Source organism: Onychomys torridus, chromosome 19, assembly GCF_903995425.1.
Source record: "Onychomys torridus chromosome 19, mOncTor1.1, whole genome shotgun sequence".
NCBI classification, from domain to species: Eukaryota; Metazoa; Chordata; class Mammalia; order Rodentia; family Cricetidae; genus Onychomys; species Onychomys torridus.
In genome coordinates this window covers 26,361,325-26,382,116 of record NC_050461.1, presented here as the reverse complement: position 1 = coordinate 26,382,116, position 20,792 = coordinate 26,361,325, and the positions used below count along the sequence as shown (strand labels likewise).

General features: G+C 37.1%; 1 protein-coding gene across 1 annotated transcript; it reads left to right on the top strand.

Moving 5' to 3' along the window:
• Nucleotides 1–8,681: 8,681 nt before the first annotated feature.
• On the top strand, nucleotides 8,682–20,510 carry Kiaa0408 (KIAA0408 ortholog). Its single transcript, XM_036168776.1, is given in 6 exon segments — nucleotides 8,682–8,834; nucleotides 12,458–12,805; nucleotides 12,903–12,982; nucleotides 14,348–15,226; nucleotides 15,228–15,525; nucleotides 17,307–20,510. Coding segments are annotated over 6 exon segments (1,914 nt in total). The 5' UTR covers nucleotides 8,682–8,699; the 3' UTR covers nucleotides 17,481–20,510.
• Nucleotides 20,511–20,792: the final 282 nt, after the last annotated feature.

Genomic DNA, 20,792 nt, shown 5'->3' with positions numbered 1-20,792 from the left:
GATATTAGCCTTACATAACTAACGCTTTTACCCATGGAGCCATCTTCCTAGGCTCCAAGCCTTGATTACCAAAATAAACACTCAGCTATATGACTTTTATGTCGTACTTGATGGAGAGAATATCACCTCCCTTGATTCAATATAGAAAAAAAAATGCCAGAAACCATCAACATAATTTCCAGTCACAATCAACGTCCTTATCCCTAATCTTGGCTTTTGTCTTTTGAATTGGTTAGAATTTTAAATTTCAAGACACTGCACTGGGAGTGAGAGGTCCTGGATTCTATTCTTGTCTTCATTAGTGTTGTGACCTTGAGCAGATGACTTCACATCAGGGACTCTTCCTTCACTGTAAAACGAGAAGGTTAGACAGATGACTTCAGAGGCTCTTTTTGGCTCTAAAATCTGTTAACTCTGGAAACACCTGCTGGTGTCATTTATGTGTTCAATATCCCTCTTTCACTTTTCCAAAATGGTCTAGTTTGTGGATAATGTTATCGTTAGTACAAATGCTTTTAAGTCCTTTTTAAAAATAATTTGCTGTATTATTTCTTAATAGCAGCTAGTGCTTCTCCATTTCTTCTTATCAAGATATTTGTGTATATTCAGTTACACTTAGAAGTTGGATTAGCAGGTATTCAATCGTGGGTATATAATTCTTTCTAAAATGAGAGCAATCACTTGGGTATGTTTCTTATTTTAAGGTGAAATCAAGTGCTCAAATGGCTTACAAATAATCATAAGGCATTACACAATAAATCACGTTTCCCATAAAAATGTTCTGTTATTCTAACACCTACCTAAAAATGTCAAATGTCTTAATAAGTAAAAAATATTGCCATTACTGGGGGACTGAGTACACCATCATCATTCTTTTCAGTTCATGTATTTTGTGCACATAACAACAGCTACTCTTTTTTAAACTGAATTGTTTGGAAACTCTTGAATGCTGTTTTGAACAGTTGTTGCTTTTGTGTCCTATCAGTTAATTTTCACATCCATGCCAGAGAGAAAGAGGTAAAAATGGGAAGAGACACAGAGAGAGATTAAGAATATACATATTATATATATACAAATATGTACAAAATTATTCAATAGCTAGGGCTACTAGGTATTCATATGAGTGTTCAACTTGAAGTAAGTCCTTGCTTGCAGTATACATAAAATACAATTACCTGACAAGAAGCTAATAAAAAGGACTACAGGTCCTTTTTACCAGTAAAAAGAACTACTGCCCATAATCCTTTTTTATTAGCACAGGAAAAGGGACAATGTGACAGTTGGCACTGGGGGAGACTGAAGTCCATAGCACAACATAACTTTTTTAAGTCAGCCAGATGCTAGCTGGTAGAATTTTGGGGCAAGTCCTTTTTCTTTCTTCTCTATGGTCTTTGTTTGTGAGTTTATGTCTGTTTATTTGGAGAACAGGATCATATGGAGCCTCGGCTGATACTGGCTTTCAATTCCTAATCCTCCTGCCTTCATCTTTGCATTAGTAGCAAGGCAAGCAGGAGCAACTCTCTGTCCCAGATGCATATTTGTTTAAGGCAGAGACAGAGGATGTGGGCTCACACAGTTAAATGATGGCAGAAGAATTGAAACCTAGATCCCCGTGATCCGCAATTAGGGAAACTAGTTCCAAGTCTTACTCTGCCTCACAGAGGCGTTTCTTGAGCTTTGTCAAGATTCTTTAGCTCTCTAAGCCATGGATGTAAGAAAGATCAGGTTAATAATAACTACAGAGACAGTTGCTAAGGGGGGTAAACGAACACAAAGATCCACTTGAAGCCCTTAGCACAGAGCCTTGCACAAAGCTGCTCACAATGAAAAACCACTGTTACTGCTGTAACTATTATGATTGGTGCTGCTGTTGGAGTTAGGAAGCCTGGCTCTCTAAACATAGGCAAGCCTTTCTTTCAGTTATTCTGCATATATTAAACTTCTACTATGGAGAAAAGAAGTTGAAGCTGAGCTTGATGGCTTTTGACCATAATTTTGGGACTTGAAAGGTTGAAGCAGGAGGATTATACTAAGTTGAGACCAATCTGGGATACAATAGTGAACAGCAGGCTAGCCAGTGCCACAAAGTAAAACTTATACTGCATAAATAAATAAATGAATTAATTAGTAATAAAATTAAATATGTTTTGTTTATTTCTGCCATGAGAAGTTTACCATTATTAAACATTTTCACTACCTATGAGATGGTACCTGGAAGAAGGCAAAAATAAATAAATAAATAAATAAATAAATAAATAAATAAATAAATAAATAAAAGTATATCATGCTTCAAATACCATGGTATACAAGTGGGAAACTTCAACTTGAAGACAAGATCTTGTTACTTAAAATTTAGTGTAGGTTATTTGCTGAATTAGCTTCAAAATTATCCTAGAGATATTACTGGCTAAATTAAACCATCAGAGGCCTGTATATATAAGACCAAATATACATGTACACAGTCACACACACACACACACACACACACACACACACACACACACACACCAAAAATAAACAAACAAACAAAAATCGTAGATAACTATGGGGAGACAAAATTGCCTTACATTTCCAAAACAGGTCTATTTGATCTGGTCTAGAGAACTCATGCTTAGGCTGTTCTTATTTTTCCCCTCTATTTGGGCTGTAGCATACCTCAGCTGGGATCAAGTATTTGGGCATCTCACTGTTGATATTTTCCTGCCCTCCCTTAGTAAAAAGTATCGCCCTTTACTCTGGGCTCTAGTTCTTCTGTGTAAAAATATCACTATACTACAGATACAAGCATAGTGTTTTCATAGAATCACAGAGATGCAAGGCTGCTCTTTATGTATGTCCCATTTCTATTTTATGTAAAGGCAGACATTCTGTAGATTTTCACATAATTTTTTTGACTCATGCTTCTTGGTGTGAGTGTGTATTGTTCGGATTTTTTTTTTCTCACTCCATCCAAGGCCAAACTTACAAAGGCACCGAGGACTATATCCTGTTACTAGCTAAAGGGAGAGAGGCTGGAGAAAGAGGACAGATAATCCTTACTCCTGAAAAATGAGTTTACTTTCAAAATAAAAAGAAATCTAAATATGGCCATTATCATCATGTGCCATTAATAAGCAGCTCTCTCTTGGCAAGTTTGAAAATGCTGGGCTCCATTATAAAAGTTAAAAATGTCCTGGACTTGGAGTTGTTTACCCAGAGTGTGAACTGATCTAAAGTTACAGAGCTCCGGTTGGAAGCAGTGGCCCAAGGCCGCCTCCTAGTCCCTGACGTCACAGTAGCCCCAGCTGCTGTTATGACACTGAGCTGAGTGGCCCTTCGATGGTGAAGTTTGCAAAGGGGCTTGTCAGAACCGCTGTGGGAATGGAGGGACTTCGTTTTCAAAAGGAGTCCTTGAGACTGTTCTTAAAGACAACTAGCTCTCTGCCCCACTTCTTCCCTTGCTAGACTGAGCACACAGAGACTGACCTGCTGCAGGATTGCCCCCTGTACAAGAAGGTATGTTTCTTTCTGGCAAAATTGAAAGCAAGACACTGATTCAGATGGGGTTGCAGCTGCTGAATTTTAGACGATGGATGAGGTTTAAGTAATGTGGAATTTTAGCATCTACTGTACTGATTGATGCCTATGTCTGGGATTTAGGACAGTGGGCGGGGTATATAACGGATTCTACTGACTCAGGGAAGAAGCTATTCAGCTGCTGTGCTGGGAGGTGGCGGGGGATGGGGGGGGGGGGGGGGAGTCCCAAGCCTGGACTAACATTGCTATCCTCACTCGAGAATGAGTTTCTCACTAATACTCAGCAGTTCACAAAAACTTGGTACAATTTGTGACAGGATGAAGTTATGTTTCATATCTGCAAAATAAAATTCACAACCCCTGAGTTTGCTGTTATTTGAAATTCACAACAACAACAAAAATGTAATTTCATCCAAGATGACTATTAGACTCCAGGATAAGTGTTCTGTAATGTGAGCTCAGAGGCACTGGAGTCTTCGAGAAATTGCAGCAGTATACCCTGTGCTCAAGGTGATTACTCTGAGACCTTTGCTTCCCCAAGCCAAAAGTTGCTGTTTTTAGTCAAAGCCTGTATTTTTATCAGTTAAGGAAACTAAAATTGACGTTCCTTCTGGAGTATGCTTAGATTGGAGAGCCATGTAACTGGAAAGCCGAGAGAAAAAGATGGTAACCAAAGGAGAAAACAAAATGAATTTCTTTGGTATTGGATGTGCGGCATCTCTTTGGTCATGCCAGAAAATGAGGACTAGGCAGAACTAGCAATGAATAGCAGTGAAAAAATTTTATATTTTTAGCTTCTAACAAAGTCAAATTGGGAGGTCTCTGGATAGATGCATTTGCTGATGAACAGCACAAGAAGAGTGGGATTCCTTAAGTGCCTGAAATGGTATCTGTGATGGATAATGAACTGGAAAGTGAGCTAGGGAATGTTGGAGACAAGTGATACCATACTTTGAGGTTTAGGCATTGGGTTTCCCAATTCCTTCAAATTCATCAGGAGCAAAGCATTGTTAGGCCAAGTGATTTCTTCTCAAAATTGTGAAGTTGGCAGTGTCTGCCGCCTCTGACGTTCCTTCTGGAGCATGCATCCATGTGTGCATGAAGAATTTGAATTATATGACAAGTGATATACTTAGAAAAGGACAATAAAGGGGCACAGAGAAGCACTCAGGGCAGAATTCGCCCAGGACAGAAGTAGCAGTAGAGTGCCCTCTCCTAACACTGTGTGGTTTACTTGGCTAAAATCCACTTTCCAGTGGGCATAATGGAGTTTGAAATGGCCATAACTGTGACATAGAAAGAACTGAGCATGCCTCAGGTGAAGAAGTGTGGCCATGACCAAACTGAGGCCTAACTGGGCAGGTGAGATGGCAGCAGTGCATCTTCTGCCCAAGGTTATTACTTTTAGATTGTTGCTGTTTTTAATCAAAGCTCGTATTTTATCATTTATACTCCATGAGACCCTTTTGCTCTTCTTAAATTTTGCTCCTTGGCAGGGCTGAGACACGAGCTGAACCGTTTTGCTTCTCCTCACTTGCGCAACCCCGCTCCCAGTCCTTTACAATCTTGGCTCCTGGCCTTGGGGAGAAGTAGGTTAGAAGGGATTACACAATGCCAGTTTCGCGTTGCTGGGGGAAGGACACGTGTGACTAGCAAATGCAGCTACCTCTGTCCTTCCACAATGCCTCTAATAAACTTTTATTCCGAATGAGATTTGGGAAAGCTAAAATGAAACAGAGAGCAAGGAAATAGGGAAAAGAGGATGCAGAATGCAAGAATCCTTTCTTCTCTCCCACATAGATGCCAGAATCAGTGGGAGGAAAACAGTGACAGCTAGAAGAACAAAGAGAACTTTTCTATTGGCTTCAGTGGCGGAGCACTAAGTCTGAGCTTTTGAATGTTCTGATCCACATGACCCTGAAACTTCTCCTCACAGAACACGCTGTCCCTACACAATTGACCCTTTAGCTCGACATCTAAAAAACATAATTGAGAATGACAACAAAAGCAGTTTCATATATTTATTCAACTTTCTGCCAGCAACAAATTGTTTTGCACTTCATGCTTGACTTGGCATGCATCCTTAAGAAAATTAAAAAATACTAAGGCAAGACACAATCAAAGGAATATCAGAGTCGTCTGTCCATTTAGACTTGCTTTACCGAGGAAGTAAAATTCACAATGATCAGTTTCACTTTATGAAGTGGGTTACATGGAAATGGATGAAAAAAAGGATGAAGGGGTAAGAGGGAACATGAAAGACATGGGGGAAGAAATCATCACTTACCAAGGATTCATTGTGATTGTAGGAGATTCTTATTACACATTCTCTCATTTGCTCACTTGCTCTTCAGAATGTTTCTACATCCCCCACTCCCACCTACCTTGTTTTTAGAAGACTGTGCAATATCTCCTGCTGTGTTACAATATATACATATGACTACAAGACTGAGATGCTAGCAAAGCTAAGGAAATACCCCCACAAAATTTGGCAGACATAGCTGTAAATAAACTTTTTTTGGATAAAGCTTTCCTTTTCATATGAAATCATTGGTTTTCAATGGCAGCCATCACCTTTCATGAATTAGGTTTGACTCTAGCTCTGGAAAGGGGATGCTGTGTAGCTGGGCCCTTCAACATTAGCTGACAAATTTGACACTCTGAAGAGAAGCTCAGGATTCAGGCCTTCACAACTGTTGCCTGGGCTGATGTACTCCTGTGATCAGGGACAAAACTGATCTGGGGCATTTCTGGATGACAAAAATAGAAGGGCTTGAAACCTTGAAACGCTGACGTGCCCATGGTTCAGTGGGAATCACAATGGAAGAAAAGTTGCACCCATTGTGACACACAGTAGTGAAGAATTGTGAGAATGATTTCTGAGTATTTCCAATTTTAAACACTGTTGGGACAAACCATGGAACATAAAACCTCCTTTCTGACGTTCTTATCATATCCCCACCCCCTTTGTATAATGTCTTCAGTTAAATTAGTCATTTCTGCATGATATCTCAAACCTCTCCACTTTTCCAAAGAAGTCCTAGAGGCTATTCTTTATAGCCACTGAGATGCTTCCAGCTCAGTCTGTTACAGATAGCTTCGAAATGATCTTCCACTCTCAAAACAAGTGTAGTCTGTGTTTCCTGGGTATGGGTTTCAAATGGACCTAAAATATCACTAGATAGTCAACAATACCAAGGATTATGTCAATCAACACAAAAACCCAAATTCTGGAAATTCTTCTCTATCTTTGTTTTGATAGATCTTCATGGTTTGGCTTTACAAGTGGGGAGAGTAGCAAAAGGCAAGAAGACATAATGGAAAAGAAAATGAAGTTAGAAACAGAGCATGGGTGAATGACACAGGGGTCAGGAGAGCATGTTTGTAACTAAGTTTGAAATTGTTTACAGTGAGTGCCAAGGAAATATGCAGAAACTATCAAAGTGTCATTGGCAAATGTTTTTTGAGAAACTGTAGATCTTGACATTAATAGGTTTTTGTTGTTATTGTTATTGTTTTTGTTTGTTTGTTTGTTAGTTTATTTTAAGAAGCATAGCCTGCATAAAGAGTCATGTTTTCAATTACTTCTAGACTAAAATAATGCAATCCTATCTTGCCTGGAGAGGCCTGACAAAAAATAACATTATCTTTTATGGTTGTCTAATATATGAGGTGTTTTTTTTTTTTTTGCATCTGTCTTTGGTAAATGAAATATTGTTCTTGCTACATAATCATACAGACTTGATTCGGCCAGAAACACCACAACATTGACTATTGGCAGATTCTTCCACAAGTAATAGAAAGGTTAGAGCATTCTAGCCATGGATTAGTAAGCTGAAGAATCAGGGTTTTGGTTTTCATTTGGGTTTTGTTTTCTTCTCTTTCCGGGGTGTGTGTGTGTGTGTGTGTGTCTGTCTGTCTCTGTCTGTGTGTGTGTGTGTGTGTGTGTGTGTGTACATATATGCACACATATATGTACTAGATCCAGATCAGCCCAGGAACTTGACAAGCTAAGCATGTGAGCCTGATGAGTTACACATAATGCTCTGTTACTTACTTGAATAATTATTTTAAAGAAAATCATCCATTTTAATAAGCTTTTCTATTCACTGCAAAGATCCATGATTTTATTAATAAAAACATTCTTCAGATAAAGCAAGATTTTTTTTTCAGAGCTGAGGACTGAACCCAGGGCCTTGTGCTTGCTAGGCAAGCGCTCTACCACTGAGCTAAATCCCCAACCCAAAGCAAGATTTTTAAAATTCTAAGTCACTGTTTTAATTTCTCAAATTACTCTACATTTATTATAGTATCTGAAGTTCATAACAATGCTATGAATATCCTCACTTTAATGTAAATAAAATATCAAAGCTTATAAAAGAAATATATATCTGGTCCTTTAAGGTTAATTTTTAACTTTGTTTATATGTAGAGATGGGCTATATGCATGTGTCCATGTAAGTGCCCACAGAATGCATAAAAAGCTGTTGGATCCCCTGAAGCTGGAGTTACAGATGGTTGTAAGTCACCCTATAAGGGGACTGAGAACCAAAGTTGGGTCCTCTGTAAAAGCAGAATGCAACATTAAGGTCTGAAGCATTCTTTCTAGCCCCTATATCTGGTATTTTAAATGGTCTCATCAAACCATAATTTATTAATATCCTGAATGTTAGAAATCAGGTCACTTTGGTAACTACTTAGTGTAAAATAAGAAAGTTTTTCTTCAGTTTTCTATAGTTATTATTCTAGACATGTGTAGTCCGGAACACAAATAAGTTGTAAAATGTGTCTCATAGAATAATGATACTTTAGATTTTATTTTAGGAAGTAAAATAATGACCTTTTTTTTTCATTTTTTAAATTGGTATGGTTTCTTGCTAAGACATGAGTCTCCCAACATGACTACCTGCTTTGGGACTTGGTACAGTCTTCCCACTTGACATGGAAGATCTTGTTTCTTTCCTCTTTAGTTTTCTATAGTTTAATTATGTCATTGGCTGTCGACAACATGATATTTCCAGAAAGCACATGAACTTGGGACTCTGTCTTCTTATGTTTATCTCAGGCTTTATTTTGAAGGCAAGTGAGACCACTTCAAATCAAACACTTCCACATTTCCAAGAAACAGCTAAGAGAAGGCAGAGACGAGCAGAAACCCCTTGGCTGACCCTCACACAGTTGCCATGGATCTGCATAAGCAATGGGAGAATACAGAGACCACCTGGCATAAGGAGAAGATGGAACTACTGGACCAGTTTGATAATGAAAGAAAAGAATGGGAAAGTCAGTGGAAGGTCATGCAGAAGAAGATCGAAGAGGTATGACTTGACTTGTTTTAAACACACTGTAAACTCCAAGCTAGACATGAAAATCCTGCTGACATTCATTTTACATTGAGAACTGCTTTCATTTCTCTCCTTCCACCAAAGAAATAAATGTCTCATGACACTTACTAGATCAAAGCCTGCATAGCCTCACCTAGTGGTGTCTCTGAGACTGCAGATATTTTATAGCCTTACATAAATATGAAGACCTTGAAGCGGTTCTCAACCTTGTTAATGCTGCGACCCTGTAATACAGCTCCTCATCTTGTGGTGACCTGCCCCCAACCATAAAAAATATTTTGTTGCTACTTTATAACTATGATTTTGCTGCTGCTACGAATCATAATGTAAATATCTTATATATGCACTAACTTCTACGTGAGCCCAAAGTGTCATGACCCACAGGTTGAGAACTACTGCTCTACAATGTATCAATTTATTGTTCTCTGATTTCAGAGTCATGGTACCCAAAGTGATGTGTATATTCTGTATGACTAGGGTGAAGAAGAAGAAATGCAAGAAATAAATAATTGGTGGGACATACAGTAACAAGATTATAATTTGGTACTAGAACAGAGACCATTTCTGAGATGATAAATGAGTAACCTATACCGACCAGTGTCAGCGGCATCAAAAGGCATGTCATATGTCAAACAGAAAAGTGGTGGTGGACATCAGATTTATTCTGGCAAGGTGTTCTCCACATGTTAGAGCACTTAATAGGAAATGGGCTTTTTTAAATGATGTGTCATGGCTCTGACACAGTCAGTCATTTTATTTTCATTAATCATCCCATCCCCCTGCCATCCCCTCCCTTTGTGTGAAGTATTCCTTCAGACATTTGTTTTAGTGCGCCTTCGAGATTTCGCCAACTGAAATTTATGTGTATTGATTTTGCTCTGTTTTGTTCAATAAATAGTATTGAATTTTATGGTTTCTTCAACTTAACAAGACAGTTATTTAACAGACTCCTGGGCCTTTTTTTAGCACATAAGCAAAGTAAGTGCTCTGTATGTTTGTAGTGTAGCTGTACTTCTTTCAACTAACACAAAACAAATAGGCTTTGAATATAATACACAGTGAAAACACACACACACACACACACACACGCACACACACGCGCGTGCACACGTGTGTGTGCGTGTGTGTGTGTGTGTGTGTGTGTGTGTGTGTTCCACAGAGTACAAAGCTAGGATAAAAATGTTGAGAAAAACACAAGGAAATATTTTCTCAGGCTATAGAGAATCAACCCTTGATTTTAAAAGTAAAACTAGAAAACCAGTACTTGGAATTTGTATGATTATGTAAGCATAATAAAGTATTTTTGTTTAAGAAATATATTGTTTAAAAAATACAGTATGTTTGTTTAAAGTTACTTGGTTCTAGTATTACATTTCTGCAAGATATTGAGCCATGTGCTAGAGATGTGCAGACTCCCACTAACATCAGTGGTGTTAAATAATAATATCACCGAGTGAAAGCACCCAGCATCCCCATGAAGATGCTTGTGCATCTCTGCTGAGTCTTGGTCCACATTCATTGCAATTGCTATTGAAAATCCATGATATACATAGTCAGACCATTTAAAACTTGATATAATCCACATATTAACTATGATTATGGATACATTGAGTTGGTAGAAATCTTGATTTTTTTTGTTCACTTTGCAATATTTTCTGCTTGTGTCCTTTGTCAGAATGGTCATTCAAAGGCTGAGTATCAGGTAGGACAAATTCTCCATACCACACAAAAAGTTCTCCATTCATTACAGTGTACTAATTTTCGGTGGGGGGGTGTTGTTGTTTTAATTTCTCAGTAAGTTGAGACGTTATGGGAAGCTATAATGGCATAAAGTTACATATAACGTAAATCATACCAAAACAAAAATTGAAGGATGGGATGAATACAGGGGAAGGAATTCTATATAATACACGAGAGGGTCTTTCTTAAGACCCAGTGTAGTCAGCATGCAAAATGAAAAGCCATGTGTTATGAATAGCACAATTTCCCCTGGGTTTGAAAATACAGCAATTTTATTTTTATTCAGGAATTTTTTGTTTTCTTTTGTTTTTTGAGACAGAGTTTCTTTGTGTAACAGCCCTGGCTGTCATGAAACCTGCTTTGTAGCCCAGGTTGGCCTCAAACTCACAGAGACCCTCCTGCCTCTGCCTCCTGAGTGCTGGGATTAAAGGTGAGTGGCACCACGCCAAGCCTATTTAGGAATTCTTAAAAGGGGACAACATTACCAATAACATCTTTAAATTTAACATGGTACTTTGGGGGGTTGTTCCTATGTCACTCAGGATGAACGGCAGTTCGGTACAGCTAATTATGTAGACATCAAAACAATCAACTTATTGCTGTAGTTTGGTGACAACTTTACTTCAGCTAATGAGATGAGTGATTAAAATTTTTTATCTATGTTGGATAACTAAAAGCGTCATGTATCCTTAATGTATTAGTTATGTATATTCTCTCAAATGGAGTCATGCTTAAATATTGAGTAGGTAAGTTGCTATTACATTCATTGTGTTTGTGAAATATAAAGGTGTTGGCTTTAAAGTTATTTGATGGTCTATTTTGAAACATGATATGCTTTTGAAAGGCGCAAGCCTCAGGAGAATGCCGCTTCCTTCTTCACTGTAGGGGAGAGCTAACAAAGTATCTGCTGATTTCATTAAGGCAGGCAGGCTCCCTAAGAAATAATTTAGGATTGGCTTTAACAGGCAATAGATGGTCCAGGCTTCTGAGCTCTGTTTTATCATGTAGAACATTGATTCATCCATTTTAATCTGCATAAAAGGATGTGCATCATTGTGCCATTAAAAATAGCATCGGTATAATATCTACCCCTCAGTAATGTAACTGACCAACTAAGGGGAATAATTAATGGGCTTACTTAGAGGGAAGAGTATGTTGATTGATTATATGATATTGTCCACTATTTATACAGTTAACATTGCCATACAAGATTGTACGTTTAAAATATTTGACTTTATTAAAGTTAAACTCTTGTTGTGTCAGAAAGCAGTTAGAGACAACAGTCAGCAATTGATTCAGGTCAATGCAATTTTGTGATTTTGCTTCTGTATTCTGTATAGATCCACACTTATTTTATTTTTCTATAGGTTAATTTCTCATCAGAAAAACAGAATTTGGTATCCATGCATTGCCCTACTAAAACTAGTCTTTATGGTTTACCAAAGATTTTCTAGCTCATCCTTGCTTTAGAGGCATTGTCTATCTGCATAAACATTAATACCTATGGTAGTATATAGTAACATTGCAAAGAGAACTCAAAATGATTTGCTTAGTATCAAGAATATTGATCAAAACTAGACATAGTGGCACACATCTTTATTTCCTCTACTCAGAGGCAGAGGCAGGTAGATACTGAGGAGTTTGAGGCCATTGTGGTTTTCAGAATGAGTTCCAGTTCAGGGCTACATAGAGAGACTCTGTTTTTTAAAAAATATATTGGTGAGAGAGGGAAAGAAAGAAAGAAAGAAAGAAAGAAAGAAAGAAAGAAAGAAAGAAAGAAAGAAAGAAAGAAAGAAAGAAGATATACTGATCAAATAAATTAGGAAAAGTAAGTTTTTAATTTTTATTTCTTACAGCTTTGCCAAGAAGTAAAGCTGAGGAGAAAAATGAACATGAATGAACATTCTAAGGTCATTGATCTTGACCATGATCAAGATAAAATGAAATTTCCTCCAAATCACCCCCATTCAGGACAATGTGAATTCAGAGTAACGAATCACCGAGATGATCTGGAAAAGGAAAGCAAAGAAGAAAGGGACTTGCTTGGGGAAGGAAATCAAGTGTATAAAAAACAAAATAGACCCACCAAAAGCAAAGGCAGGCTTCTGAATCCTATGGCCACAGAAGAGAAGGCATGTGAGAAATGGGCTGGCACGAAGTCTTCTAAGGAGGAGAGTAAAGATTGTTCTGTCGCCCTTAACACAGTAAGTAAGATATGAAATGCCCGGAACTGTTTCTAAAGAAATATTTACACTTCAGAGTGCTAACAACCACTCTCTTTTATGTGTTATGTGTATGAAGGCTCTTGAAGAACTTGCAAAAGTTAGTGAAGAATTATGCACCTTTCAAGAGGAAATCCGAAAACGCTCTAACCACAGAAGGTAGGCTGGCACACTGGGAAATAAAAAAGAATGCTGTTTATAGTCAGTAAATCTAAACTGCCTCATCATGTATATCTTACTTTATGAATTTTTTTTTTTAAGCTGAGGATCAAACCCAGGGCCTTGTGCTTGCCAGGCATGCACTCTACCACTGAACTAAATCCCCAACCCAACTTCATGAATTCTTAAAAGTAATCTTTCCAATATGTTTCATAGCTTAAGTATTAGGAATGCAGTATTCTTTTGGGTGTTTAGTTAAGGTAGAGTGTTTGTAATAAATGGATATGTATCCCCCACTGTAGTTCTTTATCATTCTGAGTGTTTGACCAGGGAGAAAATATGCAATGGACAAATCCAGTTAAATCAGATTTTAACCAAGACAAATTTAACAATGTGGTATTTGAACAAAATAAGATGTTCTATTTAAATATTTTATGCCTGGGTCATTTTTCCTAACAGTTATGTATATAATAAAGGAAGGTGTACTTTCCAAAATAACACATTATACATTTATATGGCATCAATTCTTGTTTTAGGTCAGAATCGCAATGTAATTTTAAGACTAAGTTGTAGCTAAGTTTAAAAATAACAATTTGGAGTTCTGTGCATAGTAAGAACAGATCATTCTCTATCAATATTTAGCTCATTGAGGGATCTGAGATTCTCTTAGATGCTACAACAATGAGATTCCTTATTATTATTCAGCTATCAGGAAACTGAGAAGTTTCATGCTGACTTGCAACAGTTTGTAAGCCACTGTGCACTGCCCTCTGTTGCCCATCGAGCTTCCCTTACGGCAGAAGAAAAATTGTAGGAATGGGAATGTCAAGAGCAAAAACTCAAGAGACTTCATTGTCTAGTTTGAATCTAGCATGAGGTTTCATGTTAGGGAAAACAAGGGATAACTGACTAAAAGTTGAGTTAGATCCACAAATGTGACATTGAAGACTTTATCCTATGAGAAAGCAATAAAGAGGACTTGTAATAAGTGGATTTAGGATATATATGTATATATATACTTACATTACTTATATGTCACACTATTTATATGTATGTACACACACATATGTAACTACACACATGTTTTAGCAAAATTTTCTTTGGTTTTTCGAGACAGGGTTTCTTTGTGTAGCTTTGTGCCTTTCCTGGAACTCACTTGGTAGTACAGGCTGGCCTCGAACTCACAGAGATCCGCCTGGCTCTGCCTCCCCCCCCCCCCCCCCCAGTGCTGGGATTAAAGGTGTGTGCCACCACCACCTGGCAGCAATTTTTTTCTTAGAGCAGAAATGTATTTTTTAAATGTGACTTCTTTTAAAAGCTCATCTAAAAATTGTCATTAATATACCTCAATTTGTAATTATTTAGGATGAAGTCAGATTCTGTTCTCCAGGAAACGCCAAATGCAATCAGTGTACCTCAGGGGAAGCACTTGATCTGTAATGGACAGGGCGTTCTTCCAACCAATGTGGAGAAAGAAAAACAGAAAAAGAGTCCGAGCTGTGCCAATGGACTCCAAAAAAATTCTATGAAAAATGCTGGAATTGGTAAAACTGATTCACAAAGAAGCAAAACTCCACCAATTCCTCCTCCAAGAAGTACCTCTCGAAATCTCCCCAGCTCATATTCTGAACAAGCCCAAGAAAGACTGAAGGAAACTTTATACCACAGGTGGGTGGTCCATGAGAGTCAAGACAAAAGGAATAGCAATCTTCACTTCCCTTTGAGGCAGTCTCCATTGTTTCCACAAGACAGAAGTTTGAAAGATAGTACCATGCTTTCCTCTTTGACACCAGAAATCAAAATAGATAGCAAGCCTCCAGGTAATGAAGACATTGGACTTAATATGTGGTCATGTGATGCTGTGATAGATACAATGGAGCACCCTTCTGTGCAGTCTCAAAAAACTGGTTTTACCCCTAATCATGCAAAATTTGAAACGGTGATTCCAGATAACCCTACTCAATCTCATCTTGATCTTCATGTGAAAAATGACTTTCTTTCCTCAGTGACACAGAGAGACCCACTTAGAAGTTACAACAGCAATTTTGAACAGACTCCAAGGAATGAAAAGCTGGCAGCAAAGATTGATGAATTTAACAGAACTGTGTTTAGAACAGACAGAAATCGTCAAGCAATAGAGCAAGGTCAAAGCTACTCAAAATCACCTGATAATCTCAATCTCTGTGATATTTCTACTGCTCACAGCGGTGACATGTCACAAAGTGGTAGTGGGACTAGTGGCTTTAAAAGCCAGTGACCACATGTCTGTCCCCATGGAAAATGTGTTCAGTAGTTCTACAAAAGTCTCTACCACAGGCATGGTCAAACGAATGCAGGCATTTGTGAGTCCCAGCAGCTATCAGCTCATGTTCCATGAGCATGATTGGAGACCAAGCAATTTTTCTAGTCGGCCAAGGTCAGCCGATCCTAGATCAAATTACGGTGTTGTGGAAAAGCTGCTGAAAACATATGAGACAGAGACGGGGTCTGCACAGCAAAATTCAAAATGCTTCAGGGATAACTGGACCAAATGTGGTTCTGATGTAAGTGGTGGTGTTATATAGAGTCAATGTTTAGAAGTATGTCAAATGGAACATTTGCTTTGTGGGCATATCAGCAAGTGGGGCAAGGAGTAGATTCAAGTTAAGATAACATAGTTGAGACATCAGGGACTACATCCATCTTTAGCAATAGCTCTGAAATCAGTTCAGTTGTAAAAAACGTCTAAGTAGGATGTAGACATATTTTGACATCTTCTTAGCTTCTTGGACCTCTGTGAGGCAATAACTTAAGAAGAATTGAGGGTATAATTTAAAAAACTTAAACAAGTACATTATTTAAAAATAAGTAATATTAAGGGCACAAGTGGTGACTACCCATGCTTTTAATTTAAACACTTAGGAGGCTCTATGTGTTCGAGACTGGAGTGATTTTCAAAGTGAGTTCCAGACCATCTTGGGACTATGTAGTGAGATCCTGCCTCAAAAATAATTAAATAATAAATAAGTAAAATCGATATAAGATGCTTTCAAGAACCTGGGGAAAATTATTTGTTTCCTTTCTTTAAAAAAAAATCAGAATACATATCTGTTGACCTGCAGAGTTTTACTCTAAATGTTTATTATTTCAGAACATACAACATTTTTAATAACTCCCACTTTCTCAGTTATTATTGATTCAGACTTTCCCATTGTATGACTTGTGTCCTCATAGGTTTAGTCACACAAATGTGTATGAAGGTAAAACAACCATTTAAAACAGTGTTTTATTTTAAATGTTTACATTTTTTGACGTTTAAAACATCAAAATAAACTCTTTTGTTTGTGACACTAAAAGACAGTCTACAAAACACATCTAGTCATAGATATTTTTTGCATGAAAATTAACAAAAAAAATGTGTATTTAAATAAACTGTTCTTCTTCTTTTGTCCATTTTAAGGAAGCACAGTCTTCACTAATTGTAATGGGAGAGGTCAAGCAAATTGAAAATATGAAGGCTTATACAAAGTACCCTTTTGTATATGTAATTTAAATAATATGACTTACTATCATTAGTCGGAATTCCAAATAATTCCCTGGCTTTTGTTCTTCTCTTCAATTTAGTTGAAACCATAAATTTGTAGGTCCTATGACCAGAGATACACAAACTTGTATATTAACCAACAAATTTCTCATGAACTAAGAATAGATGCTGAATGTTTCCTCTTTTCGTCGGTTAGGGAGTTGGGAGACATTACTCTACTGTGGATCCTTAGGAACATATTGTATTGCTTTGTTTCATTTTTTTTAACCCCCGTGAATTAAATTTAAATATCCAAAGGGACAATAAAAATGAGGCTATTGCTTGGCTGTGAGAGCAATAGTAACACCTGAGTCTGTCCTCATTGCCTGCTTCAGATGCAAGAATATCTGCTTTATTACAAAGGTCATTTGCAGGGTTACAGGAGCTGGTTACAGGAGCTGGAGAGATGGATTGCAGTTAAGAGCACTTTCTGTTCTTCCAGAGGCCCTGAGTTCAGTCCCTAGTTCCCATATGGCATCTTATAACCATCTGTAACTCCAGTTTTAGGAAATCTGATGACCTCTTCTGACCTTTATGGGTACCAGGCATACACATAGTGCACATACATACATGTATAAATTTATTTTAAAAATAAATCTAAAAAATATTGAAAGAAGGACAGTTGGGACCATGAATACAAAAATCTCATAAACACTTATATTGTTATGATGACTATAATGGAGGTGATGATGATCCTCTTGATGTATTTCTTGGATAAAGATGGCATGTGTAAGGAGATCGTGGCCTCTATTTGTGTTGTAGGAATCCATAGCAGTGAAAGCCTCGAATGGAAAAGGATTTTCCCGACCTGCTAGACCAGCCAATCGCCGGCTCCCATCCAGATGGGCATCCAGATCACCATCCGCACCCCCAGCCTTACGGAGGACTGCCCACAGCTATAAAGCCTCTCTGCAAACTGAAGCCCAGATGGTCTAGATCTCTAGCCTGGCTTGCTGGATGACAAAAGTTCTCATCCCTTTGCCAAACAGAATATTCAGAATGTTTACAAACAATCCTGTTCTCTTCTGCATCTTTCAAGATCACTGGGACAAACAATCTAAGCCCTAACTTTCCATCAGTCTTCAGTGTTTTTAATCTATGGGATAATTATCTCCTCGTACTTTAATTTCTTAGATTAGATTTTTTTTTATTTCCATTCTCATTGACTTTCCAAAATGATTTAAGTTGACACAATGTACAATAATTGTATATTCTGACTTTCTTGCAAATGCAGAAAACAAGGTTATGTGCATGGTCATGTGTTTGTAGGTGCATGTATTGTCATAGGAATGTATTTAGGTAAACAAAATTATGTGCTAGTGTTGACTTTAAATTATAACATGTAGACCTATATATTCTTTGTGTTTATTTTAAAGTTTTGAAAATATACAAGCCTATTTATATTTTGCATACCTTTTAAGGGGTATCTACCTAAGGCATTTATGTTCATATATTATTTAACCACTTCCTTGGCCACCAACTACAATGAAAAGTAAGATTTATACACAGACCAAACATTAGTGGTTTTCCAGAAATCAATCTTAAGTATCATTTTAACCCATATGAAGATAACTGATACTATTGATTTCTTGTTTTAATAAAAGCATCACAGGTTTAACGGATCAGTCTTCTAAAGCAAGCATAAGATGCTCGTTCTTGCTTTTATATATCATCTGGTAGTCTCACGTGGCTTTAACTGCATACTTGATTCTCAGAGCCAATATCATAAGACTGCCTTAATAATGACAGGACAAAGTAATGAATTTATTTTGTTGATCTTAGTAGCAAACATTCCTTAAGTGAGATACAAAAAGGAATTAAATTGTGCTGAATTTTACTTTTGGTTAAAATTGTGGTAAGTTCTTAGTTTAGCTGCTTTATCTGGAGTTCTGTCTCTGTAGAGGTAAGTCACTTGTTTTGATTTTTCCTTTTTCTAATTGTTTCCCAAAAATTAGTAGATAAAAGATGAATTCACTTTTTTTTATAAAGAGGATGATCAGGAACAATATTTCATTGACAGCTAAATTATACTGTATTTCTTAAACTTAAACTTAAAAGGCCTTAAACTAAATTTGGGCATTGACAGTCACATAAGAAACCATGATATATATCTTGGCGACAATTTGCTCACACCAGATTCATGAAATCTATACTAATAAGCAGCATTGAAAAGTAGGAAAGTTGAGATCCTTAGACTGCTACATGGATGATCTTAAAAACAACTTTGCTATACATTTTTGCCATTTAAAAACAATTTTGTTATATGGTTAGTTAAATATTAATTCTCCTTCACCCAAAAAGAAATTCTCATGCCAAACAAATTCTGTGGGTTTTCTCCTTATGATACTCTAGCCACTAAGGGGAATCCACCTTATTATACCATTCCCTGAAGTAAAGTAAATAATTTGTAAATCACAGATTGCCTTAAAAGGCTTGAAGACTGTAGCATGGTAATGGCTAGATTCGTGGTTTACAGTAAGAGGACTTCCAGGGCTTAAGTGGAATTAAGTGTCTAGAATGTGAGTTTGGCACACATAGTGAAGGTTATAGGTCTACTCTCTCATTCTTGCTCCCTTCAGAGACTTTTCCTACCACAGGAGAGTAGCTGAGATGCCAGGTGTTAATTGCGTTTTACTTTTCCCCTAGAGGAGAGAAAACACAGGAAAAGTGGTTCCTTGGGGCAGGAATTCATGAACTAAAAATATTGCTGTGGTCAGGTCCGCTCCTCTGCACCTCTGTATCCCAGGAAGTCTGGGGGTTACCTGTAGCCCCTGTCTTCATGTTCAAACCAGAATGTTGAGATCTCCTTTGAAAATGGGAAGTCCTGATCTCATCCCCAAAACAATAAAGGAAGATTTCCAGTGGTGGGGCCTGGGATTCTTAGAGTCTGTAATAAAACAAAGCAATGGAATATATTTGATGGCCAGGCTGATTTGGAAACAGGGGTACTGTCTAGAACCTGAGTACGTTTGAACTTTGGATAGTGTCTTTCATCACTTAGTACTTTTCTTTGTTATCAACAAACAGAATATTACATTGCCAGGCTTCATAAGTTTAAGCAGCCTTTTCTATTATCATTTGGATAAACCAATGGGACCATTTTACTACCTTATATTAACTTGAATCATAGAATATTAGAGGTGAAAAAAATAGCATTTAGTCCAACTCCTTCATTAGAAAGCTGAAGAAACTAAAACAAATTGACTAGTCTATGTTCTCTTTTAAAGCAATTTATAACTTTTATGGAAAAACTTACCAGATAAATGGAAATTATAATTGAAAAAGATTTTTGAATTATTGTGATTTATAACTGGTACTTTTCTAGTCTAAGTAGGCATTTTCTTCCCTAAAGCATAACCTTTCATTATGCCATCATCTTAGGTTTAAGGACATTTAACCATTTACAGGAATATTTCATTAGAAATATCTATTTAGAGATGTTTTTCCCTAGTAGCTTTTGAAAAAAAAAAAAGTCTTTTTTTCACAAGGGATTATTGAAATTTCTAGCTGATCTAGCAGAGTACTTGAGTCTCTCTCTCTCTCTCTCTCTCTCTCTCTCTCTCTCTCTTTCTGTGTGTGTGTGTGTGTGTGTTTGCACTTTTCATGTACATTTTCAATATTGCCTTATATCCCCAAACCAAATATTAAAAGATAAGTGATAATTTGTATTATTCAGCACTTCAGACATGACCCATAGCTTTCATGTGTACTTCTAGGAAAATGAAGACAATATTTCATTTTGCTAACATTTCCCCAAGGTATGATTTACTTCTACACAAATGATTTAACTAGGCACCACAAAGTCCCAAAAAACAAAATATCCAAACATCTGGTCCCATAAAGAGTATTAAGTTCCCTAAAAACATCTTTAAACTTATTTTAGATACATTTTCTGATAAAAAATATTATTTGATATGGAAATCTTCAGCCATTGGAAGCTATTAAATAAAATAAGTTTGGAAACACCTACTGTTGTAGACACAAGAATGTCTTTATTTTTTCTTTTCAATACTGAAGTCTAGTGGAACTTGGAGTCCAAACTCAAATACATACATTGCTTAATACAGCTGCCCTCCGAGTAACCATAGAGTCTATCAAATAACCTGTTGATAGCCACACGCAACCCCATGTAGTTTGCATGCACATTCACTGTTCTTGTCTAAATGGTATTAAGTCTGAAGAAAGTTTTCTTTGAAGAGAGTGTTCACCACTGAAATTTGCATTTACATGATGAAGTTAAATTGTTTT